The sequence below is a fragment of the Astyanax mexicanus genome, chromosome 15 (genome assembly GCF_023375975.1).
Source record: "Astyanax mexicanus isolate ESR-SI-001 chromosome 15, AstMex3_surface, whole genome shotgun sequence".
NCBI lineage: Eukaryota > Metazoa > Chordata > Actinopteri > Characiformes > Acestrorhamphidae > Astyanax > Astyanax mexicanus.
In genome coordinates, this window is record NC_064422.1 from 16,096,408 (window position 1) to 16,112,595 (window position 16,188).

The window sequence follows — 16,188 nt, forward strand, 5'->3', positions numbered from 1 at the left end:
AAATAAAAAACAACTAAAAAAGGATTATGTAAAAAAACAACCACAAAAACTAAAAAACAAAAACTACATCTGCCCCCAAAAAAACCCAAACAATCACAAAAATAATTAAATGTTAAACAACAACAAAAAGATTACTTTAAAAAACACCTAAAAGACTAAAAATCAAAAACCTACTCCCCCTCAAAAAAAAATAAACACAAAAAATAAGTCAATATTTAAAAATGATATAGCAACCAAAAAAAAGATCATATTAAAAACACTTTAAAATCCTAAACACCAAAAAAACTATTCCCTTCTCCCCAAACAAATTTAGAAACCCCACAAAAATATTTTTTTTCTATTTTTTTCACTATTTTTTATTAAATGAAAACGTCATTAAATCAAAGGAATAATTTATTGAATTGGTTTCAAAATGTATTTAGTTGAGTAATTGTATAAACTGAAGGTACAATTTATGTTTTAGCGACTATATACTAACTTTAAACCTGATTTTAGTGCTCATTAGACTAAGTTTGGCATCTTCTCATTTCGAATTTCAGTTCCTCCTTAAATCCGGTAGAAGGCGTCGGTGTGTTTTAAGGTGGACTGATCGCTGCTATAAGGAGTCAGTGAGCAGCGCTCGGAGCAGTGCAGACCGCGTGCGTTTCCGTGGCTGCAGCCCGTGTTTCCGGTGGTGAAGGGGAGCCGTTGCTGGTGTTTATAGCGGATAATACATTAATGGCGATGTTTATAATCAGTAACCGGGTGAAGTTCTGCTCGCTGGCCTTCACCGCCGCTCGGCTGTACTCCAGCGGGGCGCAGGCGAACGCTAACCCGGTAGTTTACTTCGACATTGCCGCGGATAACCAGCCTCTGGGGAGAGTCACCTTCGAGGTAAGATCACTGAAGTTCACTCTGATCAATAACCAGTAATTACCAGTATCAGCTTACCCAGTTTCTGCAGAGTGGAGATGATCCACAGCTAAGTTAAATGATTAAGGTTAGAGTTAGAGATCTTTGTCATTTTAGAATTCGGTCATTCTACAGAAACTTCTCTTCTGTAGAGGAAAATGTCATATTTGTTATTTTTCTAACATTTACACTCAGGCTTTATTAGTAGGGCTGCACGTTATATATAATTAAATTTAAAATTGAGTAGTCAGCAGAGAGAAGCATGAACTTGCACTTGACATAACACAGTGGACCCACTCCAGCAACATTTGCTTACAACATGTATCATACCTGTCAAGTCTCCCGTTTTGGCCGGGAAACTACCGTATTTTACTCCTCTTTCCCGCCGTCCTCCCGTATTAGTATTTTCCCGTAAATTTCCCGTATTATACTAAATAAAAAAATACATAGGCCACAGGCGACAATGCACTGACCGCTGTGTGTCTCTTAACCAATCGTGGTGCCGGTTCAAGGAGAAAGTCCCGCCTTTCAGGAGAAACAGCCAATCAGCTAGCTGGTTTTGCGGAGCGCAGTTTAGTGTGCGGGAAGCCCCGCCCCTCCCCTCGCTGTGAGCTCAGGCAGCTAGTCGGAGCAGCTGTCGTTAAAACTAATCTGGATATACGGAGATTTTTCTAAAAGAAAGGTAATTAACCATGTAAACTGTGATGAGATTGTTTCTGATAGCTGGTTAAAAAGACTCTTCTCTGAATCAAAACATAAATTAAACCCACTGTGTGTTTAATAAAATACAGCTTGTGACTCAGTTAGCTTAACTTTAGAATTAGCTAGATAGATATTCAGGGTTTGAGAAAAATCTACATATATATATAATGCCCTGCCCTGATGTGCCTGATCAGCCAATAACTATCATTTCCAAACTCTATTAGTTCAGGGCTAGTTTTAGGGTTTGTTAGAATTTGTTTAAATCTCAAGTATTGTGGTAATGTATTATAATGTAATGTAATGTATTATTTAGAAGGGGTAGAAGAGATGGTTGAGCTAGAGAGAGAAAATGTGGAGAGGGCTGAAATTAACTGAACTGATCAGGAGTGGACTGAACGATAGAAAGAAGTATTAATGAAAGATTATTAATTGTGTAGGCCCCTTAGGACTATTATTTACTTATGGAATATATCTGATCCATGTCCTTTTTGTAAATTTGTGCACCCTTCAATTTCAATTTTAAATCTATAAAATAATTAAAAAAATATATATATATATAAAAAAAAAAAATATATATATATATATATATATATATATATATATATATATATTGTTTTTTTTTTTTTTTCCCTCGTTTGGGCTGTTGGGGCGGCGGAAAAATCCCTTATTTTTAAGTCCAAAACTTGACAGGTATGTACATCATGTATAGAGATTTTTTTTATTTTTTATTGGCTGTAATCCGTAATCAACAATAAAAGAAAAAAAACCGCTCACAATAGGTCACACTATGTGTATAATACATCTATATATTCATTGAACTGAATTACTGAAATAAAGTAGCTTTTCAATTATATCAATTTTTTTTGATGCCCTAGTATCTAGATATTATTTACGTACTAAAACAGTGTGTTTTTATTTGTTGTCTCAGGGCAACAACATACTGTAATGGTTCTTATTTTCCTCCAAAAAAAAGTTATCTTAAGTTTCATGATACAAAATAAAAACAGGGTGAATGTTTCTTTGTGTTAAGCAGCAAAACATTTTGGAACAAAAAATGAGACAATTTCAAAATGAGTAGTTTCTTTACTAATTTTACTATCCACAGGTATATGTTTGGGTAAAGTGAAAATGGTGTTTTATTCTATAAACTATTGAAAATATGGTCATTTAGAGCATGTATGTACAGAAAATGAGAAATGGTCAAATTAACAAAAAAGATGCTGAGCTTCATATTCATGTAGAAACAACAACAATAATGTTTGGTGGAATAACCCTAATAATTTTTATTTCACAGTGTCCTAATAATGTGGCTTGCCATGCTCTCCACTAGTCTTTCACACAGCTTTTGGGTGACCTTTTTTCACTCCTGGTGCAAAAAAAATCAAGCAGTTCAGCTTGTCTGCTGGCTTGTGACCTTCCATCTTCATATTTTTGATGTCATTTTTCTGTGTTTGTGTTTCAGCTGAAGGCCGATGTTGTTCCCAAAACAGCAGGTGAGCTCATCTGGCCACTGTATGGTTAATGATTTTTCTGTGTTTACATTTACAGAATATCAGGGACAGTCTGTTAAGCAGTCAGTCTGTATGTTGTTTTGTGGACACAGACATTTATCCTTTTGATAGTATTGTATTTTGATGTACTTGGCATTAAATACCAATATTATTAAAACATAGGCTCGCTAAACTCACTAAGACTCAAAGTTACTGCTTCATTACTGCACGTGGTGGCAAATGAATAAACGAACATAGTCTAATCAAATGAATAGTGTAAACCTGTGTTGAAGAATATCGGTTGTGAAATTCTGGGACACCAACAAATCAATAATTCCTGGTATTTGCTTATTTAGAAGTATTTTATCCTCATCAGTAACACTGATGCTGTGAATTATCATAGAGAATAGTTTTGTGATATAGAGAGTATGTCAGTATTGTGATATTATCTTTATTGTGGGCAAAATTAATATCGTGATTATATCGTATTGTGTGATGCCTTGTGATTACCACCCCTACTGAGGGTACTGTTTGGGACATTTTCTCAGCATTATAACGTCTGTACCGCCCTCTTAATTTTGCCGTATTGTTACAACAGTACCGAACTGAACTTTACTGTATGCATTTGACAAAATCAGACTCATAGTGCTATGGAATTAAATCAGACAAGTTGAAGTCCTAGGTAACTAGGCCTGATAACCACAATATTGACTGACTTTATAATAAATGTTTTTTTTGTTTTTTTAATTAGCTTAATATTTTGAATGTTTTTCTGAGCAAGAATAACCTATTAACACAAATGTTAGTATTACAAACAGCAGTTTTATGTTAGTTTTGCTTTATTCCATTTCCAATTTGATGAAAAACAAAAATCTGATTTGTTAAAGGGATGGGTGCAAAATTTACCTCATTAAATTGATTGGTGTAAAAAAAAAAAAAAAAAAAAAAGACCAGTTGAAGTGGAGGTGGCAAAATGGGCAGCAATGTTAAAATAACACTCTCTCTTTGTCTCTCTCTCTTGCTCTCTTTCTCTTTCTGTGTTTCTTCTTTTGTCCGTTTCTTTTTGTCTGTGTGTCTCTCTCTCTCTCTGTCTGTTTCTTTCTTTCTGTCTCTCTTTCCGTTCTTCACTTTCTGTCTCTGTCTCTCTGTCTCTCTCTGTAGAAAACTTCAGGGCTCTGTGTACAGGAGAACATGGTTACGGTTATAAAGGTTCCATCTTCCACAGAGTCATCCCACAGTTCATGTGTCAGGTACACAAACACACAGCAACTATCTCACCATACCAACTCTAACCCACTTTCTGATTGGTTGGCTCTTTGGGGAAGTGAAACTTCAGTAGGGTGTTCGCCCTGTTTGACACACAAACATGTCTATGGCTGTGTGTGCCACACACGCAGACAGACAGACCACTGTGCCAGTTCCAGTTTCTGCATTATGAACTCCCTCATTTCACACAGTGTACTGAATGTGATCAGAATAGACAGTAAGGCTGGGGTTTATAGAGATATGGAGGAGTTCGGTTTTAAGGATCTGAGGTCTGGTGTGACTCGACTCGACTGGGCTGTGTTGGGAGGAGAAGTGTGGCTGATGAAGCTAATCTGATATTAACACACTCCTATTACAGATAAAATACTCACCCTGAGTCAGAACAGTGACTTACAGGGTCAGTTTCCACAGTCAGTAATTAAGCCTCCAGTAGTCTTAGACAGCACAGCATTTTAAATAGAGATCTCTCATTGAAAGGAAAGCATACATAGTCTTGGACTGGACATAACCCTTGTCTGGAGAACTGACCTATAGTGAATCATTTAGTGTTGGAACATGCAAAAATAATATAATAAATCACATATTGGATTTATTTTTATTATTTGCTACATTGTAGGTTAATATTGAAGACTTAAAAGCTATGAAGGAGCACACATGCAATTAGGTAGTAGACAAAAAAAAAGTGTTTGACCTTTCTAAAAACACCTGAAATAAAAACCCAACCCAGGTGGTTTGTGACGAGTTTAACCGCACAGTGAAGGAAAAGCACTAACAAGAGCTCAGCACCTTTAGAGCTCCTTCTTTAAGACAGCTTGAGAACCATTCCAGGTTCAACCTCATAAAGGAGACTGAGAGAATATTTTGTCTGGTTTCTCATTTGACTAGTACTGTAAGTTGTGAGGTGCTTTCTTGTTAGTAAGGTTGAATACTGGTCATTGTAATCATGACAAGGCTATGTGAATTATGGGAGTTGATAGCAAGTGCCACAGTGTCATGGGTTTCCGGAATATATGACAGAAGGCAATACCACTCACAGTATGTATCGCAACGGATTCTAGGAATTCGCTTTATCATATCGTACATAGTAATATCGCAAACATTTTTGAATAATGTGAACAATATTATACCCTGCAATATTTTGCCATATCACCCACCCCTAATTATCACATCAGGGTACTACCTGATCACAGTCTTCTCATTTCCCATTATATATCTACTATAGACAATAGTGTCTGTTCAGTATAATTTATTTTACTTTAATCCTGGATAAATGGAGATATTTGAAGTGCATTATTTATTAGCATCATCACATTCTGGTTTATTGACTTCTGTTACAATTATGATAAAATTCTTGTATTTTTATTCTTGTATTAGTGTATTCCTAAAATTATTTTGGAATTCATTGTTTTGTCATATTGCCAAGAGTATTATTATTGAGAAAATACCATGAAATATCGTGATATTATTTTAGGGCCATATCACCCACCCCTAAATTTAATCGTAGTGGAGTGTTTCTTCATTTAGCCTCCTATCTCTACTTCTCCACTGGACATGACTCAGCTAACTGACTGCATTTGTGGTTACTTGCGTCTGTGCATCTGTATGCGTGTGTGTGTGTGTGTGTGTGTGTGCATTAGAGTTGAGTAAACGCACTGCATCTGATCTGCAGGGAGGAGACTTCACCCACCACAATGGCACTGGCGGAAAATCCATCTATGGCCCCCGATTTCATGATGAGAACTTTAAGCTGAGGCACACTGGACCAGGTCAGAACACCAGCGTTCACAATAAATCATGTTTAAAACAAGAAAAACTAAAAGTATTGGAACCCTTTAAAAACCTTCTTTCTTCTGAAATTAAAGGTATTTAAAGAGTTGATCCTGCTTTTGTTCGATTTTTCGTCTTTACTGTCCAGAGAAAACGCTCTGCTAGTCTGTCTAAGCTTGAAATTCCTGGCAAGAGACCCTGCTTGAAAAGCCGGCCCCTAGGGGCAGACAGGCCCAAACACACACTGTTTAAATAATTATTATAATATGATTCCTACTGTAAAATAAATCCAGTTAAGACTGGTTTCTGTTGGTGATTAGCTTCAGAATGTCTAAAGCCCTCTCCGGACGGGATTAGTGTCAGAGGGGGACATTTGTGAAAAATATTTTACACTTCTAAAAGTCTTAAAAAAAAAAAAAAAAATAGGACCAGTAAGTTTTTTGGACTTTCTTGATCACATGACCTCACGTTTCACGTGAGGAATTAGTTCAGTAGCTCCTCCATTTCCACTCGCTGTTGTGTTTACATGGATCTCTGTGAAAACATGCAACCGAATTGTGCATAGCAGTGGACAAATAGCTATTTATTAAATGCGAGGTGATGTGGATCCGGACAAAGCAAAACACATACATGGTCGTTTTGGACAGGAATAAAATCACAGAGGACCCCCATAAAAGAGAAAATTACCCCAGGACCCCCAGAGAAACTAATCCCGTCCAGATAGGGCTTAAGGGCGTTTTCACACCGGCACAATTTTGGTCCGGTTAAAACGGAATCTGGTTCGGATGCGGATCAAAACAACCATCAATCCGTTTTCAAACAAACTCTGGAGTGGTTCACTTGTGGTGAGAACGTGATCCGGTCTCAATCCGACCCATCTATCAAGTATACCTTTTTTTTAAAATAACTTTTACTCTGGCTGACAAGGGGCTCTTTAATCTGATATATTAGCCATTTAACGCTAATCAGCACAGCTATGAGGGAACGCTGTATCTCCTGCTCCATGCTGTTTCACAATGAACGTGATAAGTGCAGTGTTCACTGCTCGCAGACGCTGCATGTCTCGTTGAAACACTGTTTGAAAGTGCAGTGGAACATTTTCAGCTTTCTGTGTTAAAGCAGCTTCACATTGCACAGATATACGCACTGAAACACAGAATGTTCTCGCTATTTTTACTTTCTTGTTTTCGCACCAGACAGCTCTGACCAATCAGAGGAGACAACATGTTTGCGTGGTTTTTAGGGCCCATATTGGTGTGTTTTAGATTTATGCCTATGTAAAACCAAACCAAACAGAGGGAGAAAACGCTTCAAGTAAATTAACTTGTCAACTGATTCAGACCTTAGAAGCCAACTATAGCTCTGGACTAGCAAACTGTATGTTGTGTGATTTTTGTTTATGCTGGCCATCCTACTTGGTCTTACTGGTTAAGAGCTTAGCTGGTCCACCGACTAACTAACCAATTTCTTTAAGCAGGGATGTTTTTATTTTATTATAGTTTTCTGCTTTTTTTAGTATTTAATTACATTCAGTATTAATCTTGAACTTCAGAGCTCAGTTAGAAAAACAATATTCAGGATTTTAAAGGACCTGTTCATAGGTGGAAGCTGCTCCGGTAACGTGTAGCTTCATGTAGAGACTCATTACAGGATTTAAACCGCTAGAGAGAAAATCAGCCTAAAGCTGTTTAGCTCTACATACTGAGGTCAGGAGGAGTGTTTCAGCCCATGCTGGCACCCATAAATTGTCTCATTGTGTCTCATTCAAAAATCATTCAGAACAAACATTATTTCCATATATCATATGCTGTCTTAAGGGCAGTGTTACAGAAACATGGATTAAAAATAACATGGTATGAAGAGGTTTTTAAAGCTAATTAATGCAGTACATGCATGCGCATGTAGCCACTACTAGATGGCGCCAATGATCAGGATAAAATAGATTTTTTTTTTTCAATTTGAACTTTGGCACAGTCAAAAAAATTTACGTTGTAAAATAGTTCCTCCTTGTGGGACGTGTTGGAACTGCGGGGGATTTAGTTAAACACTTTATTGGTTTATATTATGCAGTTATTAATAAATGGTCACACGAGATGTTAGTCCATTGCATCATATCTGACATGCTGACTCTGCATCTCTGTGCTGTGTGTTTTATAGGAATTCTCTCCATGGCAAATGCTGGACCCAACACCAATGGCTCCCAGTTCTTCATCTGTACAGTTAAAACAGAGTGGTACGTTATAAATGTTTGTGTTTCCTAAAAAAAAAATCCATTCTTTTAAAATTAGATTATATTTTATTTGCCAATGACAAAGTGAAAACCAGTAAAATGCAGTCAGTATCTAATAAATATTGAAACATCTATCATATTTTTTTCACACTATAAGGCACACTTAAAATCCCTTTATTTTCCATAAAAACGATGTATGAATTTAACCAATCAGGTATTAAGGAGCTGTAAAGCCACTCTGCTGAAGTACAGCGTTATACAGGAGATTCAGTTTAGTTCTCCAGCTCTGTGACTCAAGACTGGAACAGTATTAGCATTAGCTGCCAACCTTGCTAAGCACTAGCCCCTTTGCCATTCAGAGGTGAGTATTACCAGTCTGTAGTGTGCACGTTTACTGTGTTAAATCAAGCTACGTGGGATGAACCGCTAGCTAATATTGCCCTGGCTTAACGGAACACTCAGGGTTTCTCAATGTAGCTCTGTCAGGTGGCATTAACCGCTAACCGTGGCTAGCGCTAGCGGTTAGCTGCTAAAGCTGCTGAGGGCAGCCTTAGTGGAAATCTGCAAATCTAATGTGCTTAATATAAATAAACGGAAGCGCTTTACTCATCCAAATAAACAGTTTTCAAGAGGGACATCTGTGTAGATTAACATCCAGCACACATTTATCTTTAGTTTTTTAAGAATTACAGTTTTGTTTACTTAGCTTAGCTTTAGAAGTCTCACCACCCAGTGACAAGACCTGCTGAATTAAAAGGAAAACATGGTGACACCTTTGTTCCTTACTAGTGTCACTTAATGCGCCTTATAATCAGGTGCGCCTTCTGTATGAAAATAGACCATAAACTAAACGTTCATTGGTAGTGCGCCTTATAATCGGCTCTGCCTTATAGTTAAAAAAATATGCTAATCTGGCCTTTCTAGTAACGATTTGCAGCTTTTGGTAAACCCTTGTATCTACTCTTATGTAGTATTATTATGGACTGAGATACTGATACACCTGCTACCTGGAATGTTCTTTACTTGTGTAAATGTTGTGAAGGGTTTTTTTTTTTCACTGTGGAAAAGATTCTGCAATCATCCATCACTTTTGTGCTGTTCCTGAGCTCACCTCTGTACTGTCTTTCCCTCAGAATTTACCCATTCCATCTCTGATGGATTTCTTCTTTTTTTAAGGCTAATGATTATCTTTTACATCCGTTGAGAACTCCTTTGACTGCATGTTGTAGGTTCACAGTAAAAGCTACAAAATACAAATGTCACACCTGGAAGCTTCAGCTTCAGATATTTTACCTGCTTAACGAATGATTGATTCGTGAGGATAAAATAGCCCATGCAGCCCATAAAATAGCTTTTGAAATCATTTGTCTAGTTACTTTTGAGCCCCTGAAAGGAGACGGTAGGAAAATTGTTGTAATACTAAATTTAATACTAAATGTAACACTTTATGATATTTTTGTTCAACCCCTATTTAATTAAACCTGAAATTCTACACTTTGGCTTTTCCTTTAGATGTGTAGAGATTGTGTCACTGTCCAATTACAAATGGACCTTACTGTGATTGTGGGTGTGTTTCAGGTTGGATGGGAGGCACGTGGTGTTCGGCAGTGTTAAGGATGGGTTGGATGTGGTGAAGCAGGTGGAGGCTTTTGGCTCTCGCTCTGGAAAAACCTCCAAGAGGATCACCATCACTGACTGTGGAGAACTCAAGTAGATCACAAACCCTGGCTTTTCCTGCTGATCATGTTTCTACAACGCACATACACACACACACACACACACACTTCTAGATGCCACATTAGAGTACACAATGGACTCCCGCACATTTTGGTGGTTTGGGTGTTGAAACACACCTTCTGTACCTGGCAGGTAGCTTGACACTTGCCTAGACTGTGCTGGAAAACTGAAGTTGCCCTTTTTCCTGGTTCTGATTGATATAATAAATCATTGTTCATTATTAATGATGACCAAGCTCTGTATATACAAATATAGTATCCATATCAAAGTCACAGCTTGGTTCTGGTCATTAAAAGGCATTAACTGTCCAATGGCTGTGGAACGTGTGTGTGTGTGTGTGTGTGTGTGTGTGTGTGTGTGTGTGTGTGTGTGTGTGTGTGTGTGTGTGTGTGTGTGTGTGTGTGTGTGTGTGTGTGTGTGTGTGTGTGTGTGTGTGTGTGTGTGTGTGTGTGTGTGTGTGTGTGTGTGTGTGTGTGTGTGTGTGTGTGTGTGTGTGTGTGTGTGTGTGTGTGTGTGTCAATACATGTCAGTTCTGTTTTTCTAAAAGGTACTCTTGGGTAAGATCTAGATCGAAGCAGGAAGTTGAGTTTGTGTGACCATTAGCAATAGTAGGTGCTGGTGGGCTGCGGCACTGGAGTTTTAACCTGGAATAAAATAATCTGAATTGCCTGAGGTCAGTTCTGAGCACTTATTTCTAATGTGAACATTACAACCAGTTGCAGAAAGTGCATTGGTTTGTGTCAGTGACATTTCATCCAATCAGAGTCAGCTGATTTAAATATGCAATTGTGTATAACTTCCACAAACTTGAAGACAAGAGAATTCCAATATGAATTAAATCTAATGTGAATGTTTATACTGAAACACTGTTGGTTGTGCGTGTGAGTGTATGTAGCATGCGTGTGTGTAGAGTGTTGTGTATAATCTGAACTGACTCTTGTTTGTGTTGGGCTGTAACTCTGTAACCTCAGGAATAAATAAAAAATTATGACCATGTGATTGACTCCTTTTGTTCTCTCTGTTTCTTCAAACTCACTCCACCACATGAACATATTAATAATAATAGATCTAATATAAACCTATGCATCTGCATTTATGGCTAACAGTATGTCAAATACATGTTTAAATAAAATTAATTTATCTGTAGCATATATTCCACACTCCCACACAATAATAATCTGAAAAAAATTGACTAACACACAATTTTAGCCTGATGAATCTTGGCATTGTCATCAGACAAGAAAGAATCCATTAATAGAATAACCTGCTCTTTAGTTCAGACATTTATTGTAGATTCTCACCAGGTTTTTGCACGTCTCTGGGGATGTCCCACTCGTCTTTACAGAAAATCTAAACGTTTTGAGGATGTACTTGGCAACTCGAAGTTTGAGCTCACTCCACAGAATTTACAGTCTGGACAATTGAAAGCCCACTCCAGAATCTTAATGTGCTTCTTCTTAATCTATTCTTTCTGCCCTGGCTGTATGGTTTGGGTCATTGTCATGCTGGAAGACCCATCCATAAGCTACTTTTAGTGTTCAAAATGTTGAAGTGTTACTATTAATTTTCTTGTTGACTGGTCTCCAATGCTCCCTTGAGATCATTAACAAGCTCCTAGAAGGAATTCTGGAATGACGCCTCACCCTTCTCAGAATCATCCCTACCCCGTGAGGTAAGATCATGTATGAAGCTTTATCAGGCCAACAATGTTTTTCTCGCAACCTGATGGATTTGTAGCCTATTCCAGCCTTGCACTGTTGTCGCCGACATCCTGTGACAGACTATTTTCGTAAAGGTGCAGGACTAATTTGTGTGCCTCATGGGTCTGTGGTGGTCAGAATTCTTGCAGGTTGTCTGGAATAAAATACTTATTACACTTAATCAAATGAATGACATTCTATCTCAGTTTCTCTAGCAACACCCAGGTCTGATTACTGCCACACCTGTTCTCAATCAAGAAATCACTTTAATATGACCTGCCTGACAAAGTGAAGTAGACCAAAAGACTCAAAAGCTAGACATCATACCAATATCCAAAGAAATTCAGAAACAAATGAGGGGAGGGGGGGTAATTAAGATCTATCAGTCTGGAAAAGGTTTCTAAAGTTTTGGGACTTCTCAGGAGTGACTGGCTGACCAAAATTACTCCAATAGTGCAGCAACAACTTATCCAAGAGGTCACAAAAGACCCCACAATAGCATCCACAGAACTGCAGGTCTCACTTGCCTCAGTTAAGGTCATCCAGACACACACACACACAGAGGCAGGACAGGACTCTTAGGCCCGCCCATTCTCAACACCGATTTGCTAATAACATGGCAATTATGCCTTACACTTATACCTTTGGTCACACTGAACAGGAAACAATCAGATGGTGCAAAAACATAAAAAGGATACTATATATATATATATATGTATAATTTTTGTATTTTTTCCAAAAAGGATAGATAATTTTATATAAAAAATCAATTTCAACAGGTCCCTCAGTTAAAAAAACAGAATATATAAAAACTGTAATATATATATATATATATATATATATATATATATATATATATATATATATATATATATATATAAATGCATGTATAAATTAATATATAAATAAATATATCAATGCATGAATAAATAAACGCATAAATAATTGTATAGATAAGGTAATTAATACATAAAACTAAAATGCATTCCTGCATTTATTTATAAATATATTTATTGATTAATGTATTTCTACATTTATTTATTTATTCATTTATTTCAACATTTATTTTTTTTTACTTTGATTCTGTCCTGCGGTTTCGTTTTTTACGTGATGACGTCACATGAACAGATTTTTTTTTTATATATTGTTTTATTTTTTTTATTTTTTTTTATTTATTTGCCTTCAACAAGTAACAAGAGTTACAAATGTAAATACATCCAATTTAAGAACCAAAAGTGCATAATTATACCAGAGGTTCATATATAAATTACTTACATTAAGAAATACATTATATATTAAAATTATATATATGAAAATTATTTTTAAATTCTTCAAAAAACGGTATGAAATTTGGTTTCGTTTTATATGGTGGGACAGTTTTTTTTTTAACTGAGGGACGTGTTAAAATTGCATTTTTTTATTGCATTTATAAATTGCCGTTTTTATTTGTCTGATATTCATGGAAAATTAATAATGGCATGTGAGGACATTTAAATATTTTGAAAAAATATATATATATTAAATTATAATACTTCGTTTACATTCATTGAAAATCTGGCTGGTGATCATGTGAATAACATACTATGAAAACTGTAGGACATAAAGAATATTTGTTGTGTAAATATTATGTTAAATAACAATATTATTATTATTTTTTTCCCCGCCGGCAGGAAGTGCGGCAGCGCGCGCGCGGCGTCACGTGCGTTGGAATGTTTTCAGCTGTTTTTATTTAAACTGTTTCTGGGCTTTAGAGCTGCAGCAGCAGTTTGGTTTACCTGAGCGGAAAACTACCGAGCACTGAGCGGATTATTCCTCTATACTGACTGTTTATTATCTGTACTGTGTTTTAATTATCCTGTAATTGTTTTATTATCTGTTTTGTTCTGTGTTGATTGTTTTTTTCAGGTTATCGGACCCGCTGTGGGGAGCGGCACCCCGCGCTCCGACATGGACTGGAGGAAGATCTTCAGAGTTCGTCCCCGCGAGGTTAGTAAAATCTGGTCTCATATTTTACAGCAAATTCACGATAAAAAAACTCAGAATAATTAAAACTAGAGCTGGATCTGATTAATTACAATAGGTATGTGTTGTTATTCGACCACTGAGCAGCTTATTGCTTCATATTGATCGTTTTATTATCTGTAACGTTATTGCATTTTAATTATTTAGTACTTTTTAATTATCTATATTGTTTTTTTAATTATTGTGTAACTTAATTGTTTTATTATCTGTTTTGCATTTTCATTATTGTGTAATTTTTATATTATCTGTATTATATTTTCATTGTTCTGTTAATTGTTGTATTATCTGTATTGTATTTTTATTATGGTGTAATTGTTGCTTTATCTGTATTGTTTTGTTACTAATTCCTTTTTTCAGGTTGTGGAGAGCGACTGGCGGAAGAAGATTTTCCGACTTGATCCACTCCAGGTTAGTAAAATCTGGTCTCGCATTTTAGACCAAATTCACAATCAAGAAAACTCAGAATAATTAAATCCAGAGCTGGAGCTGCATTAATTACAGGACTTATTGATTGTTATTCGACCACCAAGCAGCTTTTTGCTTCATATTGATCGTTTTATTATCTGTATTGTATTTTTTAAATATGGTGTAATTTTTGTATTATTTGTGTTGTTCTGTTATTAATTCCTTTTTTTAGGCTACCACACCCGTTGTGGTGATCGACATCCTGCAGAAGAATTTTGGAGTCCGTCCACCCGAGGTAAGTAAAAATAGGTCTCGCATTTTAGACCACACTTCGTCTGTTTCTTCTGTAAGGCTCTATCAAACTATTACACCTACATCTAATATAACCCTACTTTAACCCTTTCAGACACATATAATTCATTTGATTTATTTAAATTATTTATATTAAAAGGCCAGATTTACTGATGTGGACAAACCAGTGAACCAAACCAGATTAGGGTTGTTTTTTTCCCTAAGCAGGCTAGGCATTTTCCAGCTTATTTCTGTGAGTCTTTATCAGACTTTTATTGTTGGTCAGCATAAATAAGAATAGATGATCTGTCCACATTACAGCAGTAGAACATCGTTGTCAGTAGAACATACAGTGTGTCTGTAGGAATGAAGGCCTGAAAACCTTTTATAACCAGGGACTATTTTCAGTTTTTGACTGTTTTCATATTAGTCTTTCTTTCCCCTGATTTTAGTAATTTCTATATTTTTGATGTTCCTCTGTATTTTTGATGGGTTTTAGTTGCAGATAGATTCTGGTATATTTTTGCTGTTGTAACACTAATAAAGGATTATCTAATCTTATCTCTTCTCCTGTTGTTTTATCTTTGTCTTGGACAGGCCCAGGAACCATCGATGGCAGACCTGACCACTACCTCCTTCCCAGAGCCATCCCAGCAGGAAGACCCTGGACTGCCCCCACCACCATCCACCAGCACCCAGGGCAGATCAGTGAAACGCCTCAGCACCACCATTAACACCATCTTTAGTCCTCTGTGTTTCAGATCACGCCGCAGAGTCCATCCAGACCCTCGTCACAGGCTGGACCTTCAGAGGACACTGCCTGAACCGGAGCCAGTGCCTGCTGCACAGGTAATATTATCTACTGGAATAGTGTGTGTTTAAATGATGATAATATTATCATATTATATATAACAATCATGCTGTTTTATTCTATTGTTCATTCATGTGTATTGAGTGTCTGTGTTTTTACACCATGTCTTTCTTCATTCTGTTCTTCCTGCAGAGAGGACGACTGCAGCGCTTCCTGCCTTTCCTTAGGAGGATGGTGAGGAGGTGAAGAGGTGGTCTGTCCATCATCTGGAAGCAGGGCTTTTTTATTAGATAGACAGAGACGGATAGATAGAAGGAAAACATGAAAAAGTAAATAAATAGATAATCAAAAGAAGACAAACATGAAAAAGAAACAAGTAGATAGATAGATAGATAGATAATCAAAAGAAGACAAATGTGAAAAAGTACAAATAGATGGATAGAAGACAAATGTGAAAAAGAAAGTAGATAGATGATCAAAAGTAGATATATTGTAAAGAAACAGATAGATAATGAAAAAGGGAATATACATAAATAGATCAAAAGAAGACAAACATAAAAAAGAAAAAGATACATTATGCTCAAAAAAGACACTTAAACATAAGAAAGGGTTGATAGATAAATACATGATAAAAAGATGACACTTAAAAATGGAGATAGATAGATAGATCAAAACAAGACAAATGTGAAAAAGAAACAGTAGATAAATTATCAAAAGATAGATAGATAGATGATTGATCAAATGAAGACAAGTGTGAAAAGGAAAAATAAATAGATTATCAAAAGAAGATTGATATAGATAGAAGACAAACATAAAAGTAGATAGATAGATGAACAAAAAAGACAACTGTGAAAAGGTAGATAAATAAACAAAAAA

At 36.3% G+C, this 16,188-nt stretch overlaps 1 protein-coding gene across 1 annotated transcript; it reads left to right on the forward strand.

The window, feature by feature from the left end:
* The first annotated feature begins 592 nt into the window (after positions 1-592).
* ppifb (peptidylprolyl isomerase Fb) lies at positions 593-10,307 on the forward strand. The gene is made up of 6 exons (XM_007260959.4): positions 593-873; positions 3,056-3,086; positions 4,245-4,333; positions 6,019-6,115; positions 8,274-8,349; positions 9,925-10,307. Exons 1-6 carry the CDS (start codon positions 718-720, stop codon positions 10,058-10,060), a joined length of 585 nt encoding a protein of 194 aa, XP_007261021.2. The 5' UTR covers positions 593-717; the 3' UTR covers positions 10,061-10,307.
* The last annotated feature ends 5,881 nt before the right edge of the window (positions 10,308-16,188 follow it).